Source organism: Mytilus trossulus, chromosome 7 (genome assembly GCF_036588685.1).
Source record: "Mytilus trossulus isolate FHL-02 chromosome 7, PNRI_Mtr1.1.1.hap1, whole genome shotgun sequence".
In the NCBI taxonomy this organism is placed as follows: Eukaryota; Metazoa; Mollusca; class Bivalvia; order Mytilida; family Mytilidae; genus Mytilus; species Mytilus trossulus.
Window position 1 is genome coordinate 84,945,295 of NC_086379.1, and position 19,623 is coordinate 84,964,917.

Genomic DNA, 19,623 nt, shown 5'->3' on the forward strand with positions numbered 1-19,623 from the left:
TGCTTAAAATATCCATAAAGTAGCTATAGTCAAAACTTGAAATCTGCCAGTCCTACATGTACACCTTACAATCGTACAGAGTGCCTGACTGCCTGGAGAACCCTTGCTTTCAGTATAAAACCACCTTTCTAGTAAATTAGATTGGAATTAAATGCACTTGACAAAACACATTTTTTTCAAGCAGTCACTAAACCATGAAAATGAGATCAAGCTTAAGGCCAATAACATATGATTGACAGACTCTTCCTAACATAAGGCATCGTATATAAGGTATGAAGCATCCAGGTCTGTAAATTTCATTGCAGGCCAGACAAAGATTGTCTGATTGCTGATATAAAGAAAACACCATTTCACCCAACACCTTTATTAACTAAAGCAGTTATATACAGCTACAAGATTAAACAAATACATTGGTTATTAAAAAAATCACTTCTATTTTTTTCCCCTCCTTTTTTTGGGAGAGTTTTTTTTTATGGAATTTGAGTTCACACATATATGACTTGCTAACAATTTAAGAGGGCAGTGGGGAAGATGTCTTTTTACAGAGTTTGAGATATAAAATGCTAAACAATACAGGCAGACAGAAAAATTTGTCTAGGTTAGATATACAATAATAAGAAACACTCTTTAATTTGAAGGAAATTAAAAATTATCCAAAGTCAAAATCATAAATAATAAACACTCTAAGGGGGATAAACAATAATTATACTGATCATATGGGAATTAAACCTTTTAAATGAATGACTTTACAAAATCACATCTTAACTTTAAATCAGTTACAATAGAATCTCTCATTACCAGGACTACCAAGCATTAACATCTAAATGTGATTCTTGTATAGAAGTGACCATATATGGAAGTGAAGGTGGTTCTTTTGTATATCATCAATAGTATTCTCTGAACATCACAATAACATGGTTCTCCTTGACCTTCAAAGATGCTGATCCATAAAAAGTTCTGCTTTAGAAATTCCTATAGTGAGATGTGCACAATTATATAGGAAAGATCATTTACAAGGTATATAATAGTTAGAATTAATACAACATTGAGAATGTACTAGAAAGTTTGGTAATATGGTATGATTGTTAAGTTTTTTGTGTAACTTTTATATCTACAATGTTCTAATTAGAATCAAGTTATATAATAGATTCATAATGACAGCTTATAAATAAATACATCATCATTTACTGACATCTTTAAGGAGCATTTTCATACTTCTTTCTGAAACAATGAGGTACCAGCCATGTACAAAGTCTGATTGGTGCAATCATCTGTCAAATCTCATTACCATCAACTTAATAACAAGTGTTAATATTAATGTGATGAGAAATACAAGCTTTTTCCCGTTAAACTCAACCTACACCAGACTTTGTTTCTCTAACTTCGCCAGAAACTCCACCATTATTTCTTATCTCAATACACATATTAATTGATCATAGTGTGGGCCATCCTTATAATGTTGTTTTACATCAACAAACTTCTAATTGTTTCTCCTTCTGATGGTATGTAAATTGTCTGAACTTAGTTGGGGTATGTCAAACGTTACATGACAATGGATACCCATATTACAATTATATAATGCCCATTAGACGTTGGTTACAAAATAAAAACAATACAGCATATGGTTACAACATAAATAAAATCCTACTGTCTCAGGTAACAAAAATATCATCATAAAAATAAATCATTTCTGTAAGCTCCTACATTTTCAGTATGATGAACAAAAATCAGAAATTAAATCTTTTGTTTAAAATGAAGGAAATTACAGATGAATAAAACATATTTACAAATCTACAGAATGCTGGACTTCTGACCGAGCATTTAATGTTGGTTATCAAGGAATATGTGGGTCTTGTACATGTAATATACAATAATCAAACAATACTGGCACACACATTTCTTAACAGAGTCAGCAACCATGTATTAGAAAACATTACAATTCTTAATAAAAATCTTTTCAGCCTAGCTAAAACCTTCACAAACTTAAATCTCTGAAGTGTTTTTACTCAAAGTTTCAGCAAAGGTAAACCTTCAAACATTTTCACTCAAGTAAGGTTTATTTCAGAGAGTTTAATTCTCTAAGATAATTGGACTTATAAATTCAGTTAAACCTCTGGATATTTAATACAAGGCTGTAAGAATGAATAAAAGATATCTGATTTTTCATTCAAAATCCTAGTGATGACATTTTTATTCATTAGAATGTCCTTATAAATGCTAGATTACCCTTTGTTCAAATCATACTAGAATTCTAAAAACAATTAACTTTGCTTAACAAAAATTAAAATGATAAACTAAAAATACAATTTAGCTGTAAAATTTCTAATTCTTTTTTATATTTTGCATTGGTGATTTACCAAATTTTCCCAAATTATGACTTAAAAAGGTTTAGATAAAATCATATGAGAATATACACCAGTTTATTTTGTCTAACTTTTCACTGTGTAAACTATTGTAGCTCTAAAGCTACTTTTCAATATAAGTATGTAAAAAATTGGCTATAGGAGACTCCCTTAAAATATCAAAAAGAGTAAAAATTACTATGGTGCATAACGAAAAGTAAATGTGTGTAAAACCTTGATTGAATTAATCACTAAAATCATTTGGACAAATAATGTTTGATTAAAGATGTTACAAAATTCCTTTTCTCACAAAATATCTCACTGTTTTTTTAATAAACATATAAATAGTTTTTTCTCCATTATGTCGACTGAAAAGCATGAACTAACTCTCATTTAAACAGACCCATCGGGCGGGCCCTGAGATTTCAGCTTTTCTATGTTGATGGAACACGCTCTCTTCACCTGCGTTAACGCTGGACTCTGTGAGAGGTTACGAGGACTTTTAACCGTTGATATCTCTGTTACAGATTCATACCCATGGTGTCCATCCTTCATAGAGGACTGCTAAGTTGTCGAGGTTTGTGGCGTCTTTTATAATGAAATCCACCTGCAGATAAAATATAGGTTTAGAAATAGTCATTACGACTTAGGGATAATGAAATCCACCTGCACAGATAAAATATAGGTTTAGAAATAGTCATTACGACTTAGGGAAAATGAAATCCACCTGCACAGATAAAATATAGGTTTAGAAATAGTCATTATGACTTAGGGATAATGAAATCCACCTGCACAGATAAAATATAGGTTTAGAAATAGTCATTATGACTTAGGGATAATGAAATCCACCTGCACAGATAAAATATAGGTTTAGAAATAGTCATTATGACTTAGGGATAATGAAATCCACCTGCACAGATAAAATATAGGTTTAGAAATAGTCATTATGACTTAGGGATAATGAAATCCACCTGCACAGATAAAATATAGGTTTAGAAATAGTCATTATGACTTAGGGAAAATAAAATCCACCTGCACAGATAAAATATAGGTTTAGAAATAGTCATTATGACTTAGGGATAATGAAATCCACCTGCACAGATAAAATATAGGTTTAGAAATAGTCATTATGACTTAGGGATAATGAAATCCACCTGCACAGATAAAATATAGGTTTAGAAGTAGTCATTATGACTTAGGGAAAATGAAATCCACCTGCACAGATAAAATATAGGTTTAGAAATAGTCATTATGACTTAGGGATAATGAAATCCACCTGCACAGATAAAATATAGGTTTAGAAATAGTCATTTCAACTTAGGGATAATAACATCTGAATGTTGTAACTTTTAATTATTATAGGACCCTTAAATTCAGTGGTTTTCTAAAAGAGAAAAGAGATAAAACCAAAATAATCAAACTAAGAAAATATCAATTTCAACATTTTTTGAAAGTTCTAAATCTATAATATAATGTTAGCACTGATGATACTTTGAATCATTAATTTTCTTGTCAGTATTTCACTCTTGTATGAGTATAATGGTATACAGTTACTCCAAAGTATATCTATAAATGAAGTTACTCTTACCTGTTCAGCAACAGTAAATCTTTTGTTTGGGTCCGGATCTCGACCATCCAGTTTCATTTTTACTCTTCTCCAAACACTGACAGCGTAGGAGTTTCTTTCTTGGATGGCTACAATAATTAATGATAAAAGACAAATAAAATGGATGGCTACAATTATTTAATAATCATAATCATCAGATAACAAAATCTTTACCAGAATCAAGATTAAAAATAAACAGAAAATTGTGATAAAACTATGTGATTTTTGGACAGTGTTCCTTTTACAGTGCTCAATGATATTCAATTACTTTATAATATTTTCGGAAAATATGCAATCATCAACAAAAGATCAACTATAAAATCATGTGTAATTTTTGATTGGACTACAAAATCATGTGTACACTTTGTTTTGATAAGACTACAAAATTATTCGAAAAATTTAGTACCGGTAACTTATTTCTATTCTTTCCAATATAATCTTTACTTGTTTTCTCAGTTTGTCTATAAATTGTACCAAATCAACTTCTATTCTTTTGCATCCAATAAAGCTCACACACAAAGCTCTAACACATATACCATTTAGAACTATGTTGACACATAACAATGTGTTGCCTGCTGCAATAATCAAATTATCATACAGCTGCTTATCAAACATGAAGTCTGTTATTATAGTAGTTTTACATTAGGGAATGGTTTAACAATAAAGAAGACAAACCGACAGTTAACTTCAGATTACTGACCTTTCCCTGTTCTAGGATCTCTGGTAACTTTATCTGTTCTCTTTGTACTGGATCCTAAAAATATCATTCAATTTATTAGCCAGAAGACAAAGCCATCTTATCTATTGGTAAATTTGTGTTTTTACAACAGATAACAGTAACAGTGTCTCATGTTGAAGTTTAGACAATATATCATTGAAAAATAGGAATAATTCATTTCTTTATTTTATGTTCTGCATTAGAGTTCAAACGAAGTAAACAAATTATCCATTACTGTAAAAATCATTCACAAAATATCTCTCACTTAACAGAATAGGAAAAGTTTATTGTGCACTAATTCATTTGCTACAACTTTGTATCAATTTTAGTGTTAAGATACTCATATACAAGGGATTCTTATATGATGTGGTTCTTTCGCTTTGTGAATAAACCTATGCTCTAAATCCAATCAAATTTGTTTGCATTAATATATTTTATTAACTTAAAACACTTCCAAACTATTAAAATGATGCACATGTTTTTACTAATTCATTTATTATAAATGTAATGTGTTGCAAGTCAAAATTGACATATTTGACCTAGATACGACAACAGTGCATGCTGGCTGTTCAAAACTCAGCCCTTTGAAATTACCAGTTGTTTGCTTGTTTACAAACAAAAATGGGAGGTTCATGGAAGAGCCTACACTAAGGCAATATACCTACACACATTGGACATAGAAATTACCTTAACTGTTCTAATCAGAATCTAACTAATTGATGTAAGCTATTCTTTATTGTAGTTTTAACATGGGTAGGCATTATCTTCGTGTCATTTAAGCCCTCACTGCTGGGCAAAAATAATAACAAATATATTGCCTACCCATGTTAAAACTACAATTCAGTATAGCTTGCATCAATTATTTCTTAAATAAACCAATGGCTTATAAAATCATTCTCTCAGCAAGTAAATCTATCTGTAAAATGCTTTGTCAAATCTCTATGAACAGGGTTCACTATGAGATAGGTTTACACACCAGAAATTTTAGCCAGCAATCCTGGGTGAGGGCTTCCTAATGGAGTGGAGTCTCTAGGATTACTGGATTTTCTTACTAATGAGCAGGGTTGACTATGAGTTGGATGTACTTATGTACAAGGTTGACTACAAGATAGATTTACTCACCAGAAATTTTAGCCAGCAATCCTGGGTGAGGACTTCCTGGTGGAGTGGAGTCTCTAGGATTACTGGATTTTCTTACTGGACTCAGTAGGTCTTTTGTTGATGGCCTTTTTAAGGTCACTGGAAAAAACAAATTTCAATATCAATTATCTTCCCTTTCACAAGAGATCAACCTTTGAAAACTTTATCCTTTTGGGAAAATTATAGTTCAAAACAATGACAAAAAAATGGCCTTTGTATTCATTAATGCTTTTTCTTCTTAGGCTGAAAAATGAAATATTTAACAATTCATTTTATGTAGTTGACTCATATATAATTAGTTTATAAATAAATCTTCTAGAGAAAGAAGCATACCATTACTTGAGACCCACCTATAGTAACATTTAAAGTAAAATATATTTGGTGTGTAATGGTAGCATATCACCTCAATCCCAGGTTTATATGTAGAGGAAAACAATATGAAACCTTATTCAGCAAATTCTGTATTTCTGACTGATTTAATCTCTCACCCTAGGGGTAGTACATACCTGCAGTAAAATTCTGTATTTCTGACTGATCTAGTCCATCACCCTGGGGTAGCAATGGTGGAGCTAAGTTGACTAAATCATCATATATCCTGTAATAATAAAATAAAATAGGACATGAGTAAGTGTCTAGTGGCACAATGCCCTGCTTCAACTATCTCATTTCCTTGTTGGTGGAAAGAACTTTGAAATCAGGGTCAAAACAATTATTTTGACATGTATATTTGAAAGTCTGCTTCATTTTGAACATGTGTATTAAGTTTAATCTTCTTGGGATCACAAACTACCTTAAAACCAAACTTTGACCTGATTTGGAATGGGAAATATAGACCAGATACATAACTCCCATCATAGGAGGGGCATGAAATCAGCTGCTTTGGATAGAAATTCACCTAATACAAATATATATCAAAATATCTGTTCAATAATTTTGGTTTGACAAAAATCTCTATGCAAAGTCTGCAACTGTTTGAAAATTGACGCAATATACAAATACCCACAAATCAGACCAGCATCCATCTTTAATTCCCCATTTGAATTTCACAAATCAAAGTTTAAGCAATGTATATGTGCACTTGCATTAGGTCGATTTCTATTCAATGCAGCGAAAATAATAAATGAACTCAAAGCATATGATACTGTATAATTTGTGTTAGACTGTTGTTGCATCTCAAATTCTTAGTTTAACCATGCATAGGTTTATACTTAATAAACTACATAAAAAAAATGCCACCACCAAATTCTAAAGGCCTTTATTCTGTGAAAAAGCAATTTGAAACAAAACATGATCTGATCTATATCTTATTATTCACTTTAAAACCAAAAATATCTACAGGCATTACTTATGAAAGTCGGGACAAATATTTCCAATCAGAACGACTTAAGAAAGCTTGATTTTTGGCGAGCCAATGTGGTCGAGTGGTCTAGCATGCCAGACATTGTGCAAGTCTATTTGGTGCCACAATATCTTAGAAGCATGAGTTCAGATCACTGCCTGGGAATAACAAATAAAATTGCAGAAGCAAACTAACAGATTTAATAATGTCAGGCTTTTATTTAGACAACTAATATATAGATAACTTCATGCTTTATATAACCATGTACCAGGAAGGAATAAAGTTATATATATATGGATATAGCTATTTTTAGATACGATGTAAAACTTACAGAGTTATTTGTCCAATAAGACAGTCCACCATATCATCTGCCTCAGCCATTCCATCCTTCGTGATATCTTCAGTTGTAACTATTTTTAAGGCAGTAGTAAAATTTTCAGAAAAGTTTTTATAAGTATTGAGATAGTCCTTTACAACAGTGGTTGTACTGTAACCTTCTTCTAAACCAAGCTCTTCTTGCTATAAAGAAAATAGAGTAAACTTAATAAATGCCAGAAAAATCCCCTTTAGAGCCTACTTATAAGTACAGAAAGGGTCCCTCTGGAGCCTACATATGAGTACAGAAAGGTACCCTCTAGAGCCTACAAATAAGTACAGAAAGATCCCCTCTGTAGGCTTCTTATAAGTACAGAAAGATCCCCTCTTGAGCCTACAAATAAGTACAGAAAGGGTCCCTCTGGATCCTACATATGAGTACAGAAAGGGTCCCTCTGGAGCCTACATATGAGTACAAAAAGGTCCCCTCTAGAGCCTACAAATAAGTACAGAAAGATCCCCTCTGTAGGCTTCATATAAGTACAGAAAGATCCCCTCTGTAGGCTTTTTATAAGTACAGAAAGATCCCCTCTGGAGCCTACAAATAAGTACAGAAAGGGTCACTCTAGATCCTACATATGAGTACAGAAAGGGTCCCTCTGGAGCCTACATATGAGTACAGAAAGATCCCCTCTAGAGCCTACAAATAAGTACAGAAAGATCCCCTCTGTAGGCTTCTTATAAGTAAAGAAAGATCCCCTCTAGAGCCTACAAATAAGTACAGAAAGGGTCCCTCTGGGGCCAACATATGAGTACAGAAAGGCCCCCTCTGGAGCCTACAAATAAGTACAGAAATGTCCCCTCTGGAGCCTACTTATAAGTACAGAAATGTTCCCTCTGGAGCCTACTTATATTACAGAAAGGTCCCCTCTCAAGCCTACAAATAAGACCAGAAAGATCCCCTCTGTAGCCTACTTACAATTACAGAAAGATCCCTTCTTGATCCTACAAGATTCTCTGCAGCCTTTTACAGAAAGACTCCCCCTGAAGCCTACAAACAAGTCCAGAAAGATCCCATTTTAACCCTAATCAGTACAGAAAGATCCCCCTGGAGCCTACTTCTAAGCACAGAAAGATCCCTTCTGGAGTGTACTAATACATGCAGAAAGATTCTCTCTGAAGCCTATAAATAAGTCCAGAAAGATCCCAATTTGAGCCTAATAAGTACAGGGAGATCCAAACTGGAGCCTTCTGAGTACAGAAAGCCCCCTCTGTAAAAATATGCATACTGTGGATTCATTATTATTCTTTGGATAGCAATTTTTTGTGGGTTTTGTGGGTACAGGTGAACCACAAATTCAAATGTTAAATGAATAACATTTTTTCAATAGGCTTAGTAAGATTAGACCGTTGGTTTTCCCGTTTGAATGGTTTTACACTAGTAATTTTGGGGCCCTTTATAGCTTGTTGTTCGGTGTGAGCCAAGGCTCCGTGTTGAAGGCCGTACTTTAACCTATAATGGTTTACTTTTTAAATTGTTACTTGGATGGAGAGTTGTCTCATTGGCACTCACACCACATCTTCCTATATCTAGAGATTGGCAAAACCAAGGTATCAAATATCCAGGAATATGCAATTTTTCAGCAATCCACGAAAATTGATACCCACAAAATAAATGAATCCACAGTACATTTCTAATTTTTTTTTTTTTTTTTTTCGGTACACACTCATTAAATTCATGGGCAAACATCTTGTCAGTGAGGTCTGAAATGGTCACATGGCCAAACTCATTAGTAAAAGTTATAGATATAGTTACTATACCTTTGCCATGGATTTGAGGACAGTTCTAATTTCTGACATCAGTTTATGATGATTTGTCAGGATATTTTTTATGGTTGTCACTTCTGTTTTAGTAGCATCCTACAAATCAAAACAAGTGTTTAAGATTTACTCAAGTTGAATATTATTAATATATTAAAAAAACATTTTTCAGTAAACAAATTAAGGTCTTTTCAAATCAATTTTTTAAGATATTGATAAGAAGGGACGTCCAGTTAAATCAAAGCTACTATTGGTGTCCATTGATAGGTTTGTACTTACTGATTAAAAAAATAATGTTTCTATATATACTTTTGTCTAAAATAAGGTAGATAATTTGTTACTTCTGGTTTAGAAAATGTCACTGCAGGCCTTCTAAGATATTTTATTCACATAGTAAGAATGGTTTTATATACTTTTGGCTGAAAAAGGAGATAATTTTAGACTTCAGGTTTAGAAAATGTCACTTGCAGTCTCATATAACAGCTGTATATTCACAGATTCCAAAAATATATGGTTTATATATGCTTTCCCTATAATAAGGGAGAAAATTAGCTCCTGACGGTTTATTGATGGTCACATCTGGTATAAATTATAATAGGTTTATATATCCTTTTTAAAAAATACATGGTTTCTAAGTACTTTTCCATGATACCATAGATATATGTACTTTTCCATGATACCATAGATATATGTACTTTTCAATGATACCATAGATATATGTAACTGACTATGCAGTATGGGCTTTGCTCATTGTTGAAGGCCGTACGGTGACCTATAGTTGTTAATGTCTGTGTCATTTTGGTCTTTTGTGGATAGTTGTCTCATTGGCAATTATACCACATCTTCTTTATTACATTTCCATGATATCATAGATATATGTATTAGTATTACCCTAGATATATCCATTTCTTTCTTTAGTTCTGCTTTCTCCTGGTTTATTTTATCTATTTCACTTGCAATGTCAATGGTACAGGTTTCTAACCAGCTTTGAGAAATTCTGTTGTCACCTGGTGGCTGAAAATATACAATAATAAGATGTTTAAATCTTCAATGTCATTCATTCCATCTTCTGATTGGTCAATTTTGGCATTAAGTTTGGTTACTTAGAATTTAATTAAGAATTGAATGCTTCTTTATGTAAATTTATTGGGGTGTAAAAGCGTTGACCGAAGTACATTTTGTATGAAGCACCCTATAAAGTTACAAAAAGAAGCATTCAATACTTATAATTACATTTTTTTTGGCTAGGATTATAAAAACACGATTTTCATGAAGTTAAATTTTTAAATTCACCTGTGCACTTTATTGTGGGACCTCGTGTCATCATGAATGAAATGTTATTGTCTCATGCCACTGCTTACGGAATAACATGTGATGTGCAATTAGCCAATCAGAATAACGTATTATAATGAAACATACATCTAATGTAATTATTGATGGTTGCTTTGCTTTCTCACAACTATAAACGTTTTTATAGAGTAGTATTAATGACCATGAATTTATTCACAATAACCTTCAAGTGATGATGTATTTTAGATTGAGTTCATTTATTAGGAACTGTTAATGATTTCAATGCAATTTTTATGTACACTACTTTAGCTAAAGAATTTGGTTTCACAAGATCATATTAAGAATGTGGAGGTACAAGTGAAACTGTGAGCTAATGATGATACCCCCGCCGCAAGTAGATAATATTATAAGGGTAAAAATATGCCAGTGTTCGGTTAACAGGAAGTTGTCGAGTGATGAATCTGAAAACGCATCACACGGTATAGCTGACTTATATAAATCCTGAAACCAAATTTCAGAAATCCTTGTATTGTAGTTCCTAAGAAAAATGTGACGAAAATTTTCAACTTGGCTATCATGTGTAAAATCATACAAGTGTTCGGTAAACAGGAAGTTGTCAAGTGATCAATCTGAAAACGCATCACACAGTATAGCTGACTTATATAAATCCTGAAACCAAATTTCAGAAATCCTTGTATTGTAGTTCCTAAGAAAAATGTGACGAAAATTTTCAACTTGGCTATCATGTGTAAAATCATACAAGTGTTCGGTAAACAGGAAGTTGTCAAGTGATCAATCTGAAAACGCATCACACAGTATAGCTGACTTAGATAAACACTGAAACCAAATTTCATAAATCCTTGTATTGTAGTTCCTGAGAAAAATGGGACGAATAATATTCATGGGACGGACGGACTGACAGAGGTAAAACCTTATACCCCCCCTTTTTAAAAGCGGGGGTATAATTAAATAAAAGTTTGGATATATGAAAATGAATTGACCATCTGGATTGATTGTTGGTGTTTTAACACCACTTTTGGGCTAATTCTTGGCAGCCAGATTTAATTTGTGAAGGAAGCCAGAGTGATCGGAGAAAACAACATAACAGACCTTTGATAGGGAAACTAACAACCCTGGTCAATTAAGTTTGGAGTCGAGAGCACCCACACGAGTGGGGTTTGAACTCACAACCTCAGTGTTGACAGGCTAGTGATTACAGAAGTAACTTCTTAGACCACTTGGTCAACCGGACCCCTTGCCCATTGAGAACATTAGTTTTAATGGTGAGCAATGAAGTATTGTTAGTACCTTAGTGTTCATCAGAAGTATTTCCAGGTCTGTGACTGTACTGTGTGTAGATTCTGTGATTACACAACTTTCAATACATCTGAAAAACAACACAATGTATCTTTCTCAGATTTATTTATATTTTGAGTTTATTTGTTTGTTTCAATTTTTCCAATGATGACCATTTCATTGATCGTCTATTTTAGTACATTTTACTGCACATTTCATTGTATAACAAAATTGGTAGTGAACATTTCATTGGATAATTATTTCAATGTCGTACATTTCATTAGATATCTATTTTCATAGTAATTAATTATTCATTTGATATCAAGGGCAAGTATTCCCTGACACAAACTGTGACTCACCTGTTTATAAGAGTAAGAAAGTTACTATCAGAGGCTACAGCCTCTGGTGTCCTCGTCCTGAGGGCCTCCAGATGGAGAATCCCTTGACACAAACTAACAACTTCTGTGCTACACTTCATTTCCTCCTAAAAAGAGTCAATTTTTTTTTGGTTGGGTAAAATACTATGAAATATCTTCAAAGTGCAATTACAAAATTTTATTCCTAATTTTTCAATAACTAACCTTTACATTTAGGTAAAACATAATTATTTCCTCTTGATTTGAAATTAATTGAAGATAATTGGTCATATTGCTTATAGATCCATATTATTTAATAAGCTCACAGTGTGAAAATAGTCTACCTTCAGCCAGGTATCTTTCAATTTGAAAAAGGCTTACATAACTTTATATACATGTATTAGATATATAGAATTTGCCATCTGTAATTCTGCAAGAAGCAATTAATTTGTTGTGAAGACAGTTTTACTGTATCTGCAGGGTTTTCCATTCATTTTGGCCTAACAGACCAAAATGAATAAGTAGGCGGTCACCGGATAATAGGGGGGGTCCGGGGGGGCTTGCCCCCCGAAAATTTTTTGAAATCTAGATTCAAAATCCTGGCATCTGACGAATTTTAAGACAATATTTCATGCTTGTTAAATGGGCATATTATTAGCAGAATTTTTTTCTAAAAAATTTTGTCTGCACAATTTTAAGACTTTGAATACTACTATAATTTAAACGTCATGAAAGTTGACAAAATTAAGAATACTGTTCTATTCTGTATTGGATACAGCAATTTTATTTATTATTATTTAATTATAGATAGGATGCACACTATATTCTATATTATCATGTCTTTTAAGCTTTTGTTTTGTAATAATTTTGTCATTTTGTCATGATATATTTAAGTTGTAATAGAAATACAAATAAAAATAGAATGAAAATCTTCTTGTTTTTAGAACTCGTATAAATCAAACATTATTTTGATAGTTAAAGTAAACTGTATTTTTTTTACTAAAAATTAGTTATCAACCATTAAATAGTTAATGTAAAATGTGTGATGCTAGTGTACTGTAGTTATCAGTGTATTTATCATCTTACTTCTCCTCATGTTTACAGGAGTTATAGCATATTGAGATATCATATCAATGTTGAAGAAAAGGTAGTGATCATAATCTGTCAGACGTTTAAAAAAGTATAAAGATAAAAAATAATTTGCAAAATATTTATCTCTGCAAGTTCAAAATAAATTTCTGATCACTAAATATGCATAATTATGCAATTTCTTATTAAATTCATGTTTATTTCAATTTTTAATAGTAAATAACATTTGAAGGATAATAAATTTGATTGAAGTTAAAAAAGGGGGAAATAACTGAGAAAATATATTTACAAACGCTTCAAATTCGCCAAATTCGGGGATATTTTATGACCTAAAGCTCAGGTAATAAATGTTAATTAACAGTTTGTTAGACACACAAGCTGTCAAGTGAAGTCAGTAGGTTGTCAATTTAACTTGCAGGTATTAATTACCTTGATTAATGATGAAAATCGATATTAATTATAGGGTCAACAAAGAAATGAAATCAAACACCATCGATCTCTAAAAGGGCAGGACGCCTAGAAAAAGGCACAGGGCGCCCCGAAATCGTCGATTCATTCGCGATTTAAACTATCCGTTTATAAACACAACAGAACAAATTGAAAAACAATGCATGCAAACTTTATAAATTGTATTATCATAAAAATCCACACCTTTGTGTCGCTTTGAGGGGAAAAAATCTGTAATGGAACGTTTCATCTTCAACAACAAACGAAAGTTTTTAACGACCTTGACATGGCATGACTTGCATAAATACTCGATATCTCTCGGGAGTTTCTCTTTCGATGGATAACGGCCGTGTGTTCCGATAGAAATACAAACCGGAACTCTCAAACGTAAATAAAACTTCAAGAAATGAAGATCATAATAAAGATCAATAAAGTTACGAAATGTAAAATAGTCGTATAAGTAAAATATGCACCCAAATTTTTTAGACTGATGACGATTGAACCGGCCAAATAATTGCTTGAACCGGTCAATTTGGCCGGCGGCCGGTTCTTATGGAAAACCCTGATCTGATTATTCATGAACTGACACTTTAATTACACCTATTTTGATGCCTCTAAAATTGACAGGATCATCTCGTGGACTGCTTTTGATGATTGAATAAATAACTTCTTTGGCTTATATATCAGTAAATTTCCCTGACACTAACACTTAGATAAACACTTTATAGTTGTTTGCATTTGAGGGTTTCCTTTGCATGCTGTTAGATTTATTTAATTAATTGCATCATTATTTTATCTTCTCTTGTTGTTTTATATCTAATGTAGATTCTGAGATTAACAAACCTCAAAGACATGCTTCCTGTAGATACTACATTCCTCAAACTGTTGCAAGACAAGATTTAATGAGGGGTTGGCTCCAGCTGCCCACTTCAATCTTTGTATAATACTACTCTCCAACTGTGTGTAGTGAGTCTGACAGGTACCCAGTCCTGATTCCTGGCTTAACAAGCTCTGCATGCTCTAATAATATAAAAGTAAAATAAAAATTAAATGAAGGTCTACTTGATGTATAATTACACTTCACTGGTATACTATGAGTCTGACTGGTTTACTGATTTTTATATCTACTTGCCTTGCATACTCTCATAGATTAGTGTAAATTTAAAGTTTGAACACATTTCTTCACTATTACTGTACTTGAATAATATACTCAAGTCATTTACATGTGTGTATGTGATACATTGTATATCACTTTACGTTTTATTTTTACATAAGATATAAGAAGTTACATATGATGTATTTGTTATATTTGATTTATCATGATCCAAAAAAACACTTTTCCACTGATTCATCTCCTACTGTCAATCTATTTAAGAAATAATTCCTTCGTGTCATGCTCTATGCTCATTTTAACATGGGTAGGCATTATATTTGTCGATATTTTACACTGAGCGTTGTTTTATAAAATTATATAATAAAAAATTATGCTAGCTGCTTAAATGTATACATTTTAAAGGATAACGATGGAAATACTGGTAATATACACAGTAAGTTTGTGCGCATGTGTCAAATATATTTTTTATGCTCCTTAAAACACGGCTTTGTTTACAAAGCGTAATAAGGACGTCATATTAGAATTAACTTTTTGACAATTTTATTGTCTCATTGAATACATATACATTAGTCATTGTTATCTGAGTAGTTTTTTCACTGGGACCTTTAAATTTTTGGTAAGAGACTTACTATAACTGAGGTGTGACCTACCTTTCTCATTTCAGACATAATAGTAGATCTATTCTGCATGCCCATCTGATTGAGATGTCGACCAGACTGAACAAACACATCTTCATGTAACCACTGAAGTCTGGCTAACTGTAACTGAGCTCTATGTAAGCTGGACTTCATCAGCTCCATGTTGGAGTCCAATCTCCTGCAATGTTAAAAGGATTTGTTTTTTTCCACATTGTCATTGCATTTTTTTTTATCTTGTCGTCAAAACAGATTTGAAAACATTAAGTGACAAAATATATGACAGCCTAGCTGATGATTAAGGTGAACTTTTAGTAAGTAAACTTTTAAGAAAATATACATAGTAAACAGGGATCTCTATGGGCACTTCCTTCTTGAATGTGAAGATTTTAAGCAAGGTTATATTTTATTTCTGTCGCCATGGTAATAAAAGGTGTATTGAATGACATTCTTCCTCCATTAAAAGACATATAATTTCAAACTGAATTCAACCCAAAGGTTAATTACCTAGCTAAATCATGTCTCCTCCATGCTGAATCTAGTGAACTTGATAATGTACTAGCTTGTGTAAAATGCATGTGTTGAAATTGTCCATTTCTTAGGCACACATCTACGGCTTTTTTACGTAGATCTTCTAAAGGTACTTTAGATTCCGCTCCAATGTCCTTAGTTTCAATCTCTGCAGTAACATCCACTCCTAAGGCATCGACAAATACACATAACATGTAGCCTAATATCTGTGAGGGGAAGCCAATCACCTGAAACAGAAAGAATAACAATCAGCAAAAATCTTTCTTTTAAACAAGAATGTGTCCAAAGCACATGGATGCCCCACTCGCACTATCATTTTCCATGATAAATGGACTGTGAAATTGGGTAAAAAAATATAATTTGGGATTAAAATTAGAAGGATCACCTTAGGGTACATGTGTACTAAGTTTCAAGTTGATTATATTTCAACTTCATCAAAAACTACCTTGACCATAAACTTTAACCTGAAACTTGCACTTTCATTTCCTATTTTCTACTATCAATAGGTGGGGCATAAAAAGATGATTTTTAAACTCTCATCATCATAGTAAGAAAAAAGTGTGAACATGCTGAAATGTCTGGACTGCCTTACTGAGCATTGGTTTTATGTTGAAAGTCTAAGAGAAGAATGTTTTACTACAAGTATCGCATAAACTTAACATTTTTTAAGATCCATGACAATAAGGTCATGGTCAGATAAATAATGTCAGACAGACCAGACAGGTACACCTAACAATTATTCCATACACATAATAAAGTTGACTTTACATTGTTTATGGTGACATTTTACCTGTTTCCTGACATATTCTGCTATAAATCGTTTCACCGGTCTAGCTAACTGGTCATCATCATAACAGTTGCCGCCGTCCATTCCTACAAATATAAAATCAATGATACATATTCAAAAATATAACCCTCCTCACAAGAGTTGTTGTTATGGTTCTATATAATGTTCTGAGCCTGGTGTACTTCATCTGGTAATAAAACCTTTAGAACATAAAAAACACTTTATGACTGCTTGTAAACATATAATTCATTCCTCACCATGTAATGTGATGGCTATAAAAGGTGTAATGAGCCAGGTATACATTCACATATTAAAGTAGTTAACATTTCGGATCAAACAGAAAATGACTGTTTTAAAAGATACATTCTTCACACCAGCAACTACTTTTAATTGTACATTATACTAAAAGAAAATAATGAGAGAAAAGTACTTCTGAGAGGAAAAATCTTTACCTTGTAAGTTTGCAGCAAACTGTGTACACATATGGAAAAACATCTGCATGGTCTGAAGACGTTTGATAAAGAAAAGACTTGATAGATATCCTCTAGTGTTACTGGTAAAGGAAGAGAGCTACAATATCAAATAAAACATGTTAGTGCTAGTTTATAACCAAATCTTCAAAAAAAACCAATATATCAAAATTGCTTTTCTCAGAATTTTTTCTCTCTCACTATATCATTGCTTACATGTATATCAATTTGGACATGTGTTCATACAGTATAGCCATGGTTTGGCAGGGTTTGTAGTGTTTATTTTAATTTGGACATGTGTTCCCCTGTAGCTGGTTGGACTTTTGACTTATGGGGATTGTTGTTTATATCAATTTGAACATACATTCTCCTGTACCCTATACCCTGAACCTAAAATATCTGAATTAATGCTAATTTACTTTTATTCTAAGCTACTTAAAATGTTTTCGTCAGCATACCCAACTATGATAAGTAATGATATTTGCAATTTTCTCTACATGTAGTGTATGCAAGATTCAACACAAGTAATTGAAAGCTTGTTTTTTCACCTGCATGGACTTCCCTTCCCTAACTGCGTCCACCTTTCTCCAAACATCAGGAACCTGTAGACCATCAATGGCTTCCATCAGATCTGTAAACTCATCCTCTAGTCGAGTAAACAACCCATCAAATCCCATGAGTAACATCTGACCTGGTGACAACTCGGACGAGTCACGTCCCTGGAGTAAATCTTGGTACTGTATCTGCATACGCTTCACTACTGTCATCATTTCCAAGTTATCATTCTGTAAAGGATGCATGTAATAATCTGGTTTGTTGAATAACTATACATATCTAAATCTATTAATACGAAACCCGATCTCAATAAAATTATTTCTGTAAAAACGAAATTTGCCCTTAGTCCCATTCTACCGAAGACAAATAGCTTTCACTTTTGTTCATGACTGGCAAATATGACCATTTCTGGAACTCTTGCACTATACCCATGATAGCATTCTTATATGTAGAACTTTGGTGTCCAAATGGTGGGTCAATTCTAAGAATAAATTATGTTAACCCCTCCCCATTTTCCCTCCTGAACTTGTAAACTACCTCTATGCCCATAATAGCATTCCTATGTAGAACTTCTAACTGGGACACAATGGTGTCTAGAGGGTGTGTCATATCTGAGAACAACTTCTCTATCTCTTCCAAAGCCATACAAACTGTAGGTTCCTGAGCTTGAATTGCCTTCAGAGCTTCTGGTAGGATGATGGATCGAAAATTGACATTCAGTTCCTATAAATAATATAATCATATCTTAAGTATTATGGAAATATTTGTAAATTACTGGAACATCAGAAACTAACTTTATTTTCTATAAACAAATGTCTAGTAGTTAGCTGTAATATATTCAAGAAAGAACAGTAATGTATTTGACAATTTGTGGGCATCAATTGATTGTTCATCATAGTGCATTATTTATTTTTATATATAATAGGTACAAAATAAAACTTTGGAATTAATGTCATCAATAGGTAATTTGATGTTTGCAAATTGATTTTACCTGTAAACAGACATGTGCAACCTTTCGATTCAAAATTGATGCAAATCTTCAAATACAGGAATGTTATTTTAAATCTATAACTTAAAATTTTTGTATAATGTTTCTGCTCTTGCTTGAACAATTTTGTATATATGTCAATTATATAATAAACATGGCCCATTATCAAAATATTGTATCTTTTCAAATTTTGGTCATCTACATAATTTATGCAATAGATATTTGATCTTTGAAAAATATATATAATGTAAAAATATTCTATCATTACAAGATTTAATTAGTTACAAATGTAAAGAGACACTACATAAAAAGTAAATTTTGTAAATAAAATAATATTTCCACAAAAAACTAACCTGTAGAGCAATGTAAACATTATGTGTTGCCATCAATGCCCTGTGTAGAGAAGAGAAGTGGACCAGTTCCTGTACCAACGTGTTGGCCATCAGGGTTTCTATAAAATGCATCACATTACTACTCATACTACAGAGTTCATCTAAAAACCAGTCTCCATCCCTTGATGTTAAGTCCATCAGTCTGTCTCCAGCACCTGGAAAATATACAAGCCATTCTTGTAACAATATTCATTGACATAGTCATATCTTTTTGTGTTGAAAACTAAGATAAATCAAGGTAAAAATCTTGTTTGTTCAAAGCATTTTTAATTCTTATAAGTATAACTTGGTCAATTTGAAATCTCTGTTAATTAATATAGTAGTGCTTTCAACTCTAATCCTTATTGACTAGGATTGTCAGTTTTCTGACAAAGGTTGGTGGTTCTCTCTGG

General features: G+C 32.5%; 1 protein-coding gene across 1 annotated transcript in view; it reads right to left on the reverse strand.

Moving 5' to 3' along the window:
- Positions 1-348: 348 nt before the first annotated feature.
- The window catches only part of LOC134726048 (serine/threonine-protein kinase SMG1-like), a 132,952-nt gene continuing 113,677 nt past the window's right edge, over positions 349-19,623 (reverse strand). The window contains exons 58-75 of the mRNA XM_063590433.1: positions 19,193-19,386; positions 18,389-18,574; positions 17,845-18,081; positions 17,279-17,396; positions 16,830-16,912; positions 16,016-16,266; positions 15,524-15,689; positions 14,603-14,779; positions 12,227-12,351; positions 11,880-11,958; positions 10,173-10,295; positions 9,282-9,380; positions 7,477-7,664; positions 6,313-6,401; positions 5,789-5,905; positions 4,649-4,702; positions 3,931-4,037; positions 349-2,949 (exon numbers count right to left, since the gene is read on the reverse strand). Of these exons, the coding sequence (XP_063446503.1) occupies positions 2,872-2,949; positions 3,931-4,037; positions 4,649-4,702; positions 5,789-5,905; positions 6,313-6,401; positions 7,477-7,664; positions 9,282-9,380; positions 10,173-10,295; positions 11,880-11,958; positions 12,227-12,351; positions 14,603-14,779; positions 15,524-15,689; positions 16,016-16,266; positions 16,830-16,912; positions 17,279-17,396; positions 17,845-18,081; positions 18,389-18,574; positions 19,193-19,386 (2,471 nt within the window). The 3' untranslated portion in view covers positions 349-2,871. The remainder of the gene's footprint in view (positions 2,950-3,930; positions 4,038-4,648; positions 4,703-5,788; positions 5,906-6,312; positions 6,402-7,476; positions 7,665-9,281; positions 9,381-10,172; positions 10,296-11,879; positions 11,959-12,226; positions 12,352-14,602; positions 14,780-15,523; positions 15,690-16,015; positions 16,267-16,829; positions 16,913-17,278; positions 17,397-17,844; positions 18,082-18,388; positions 18,575-19,192; positions 19,387-19,623) is intronic.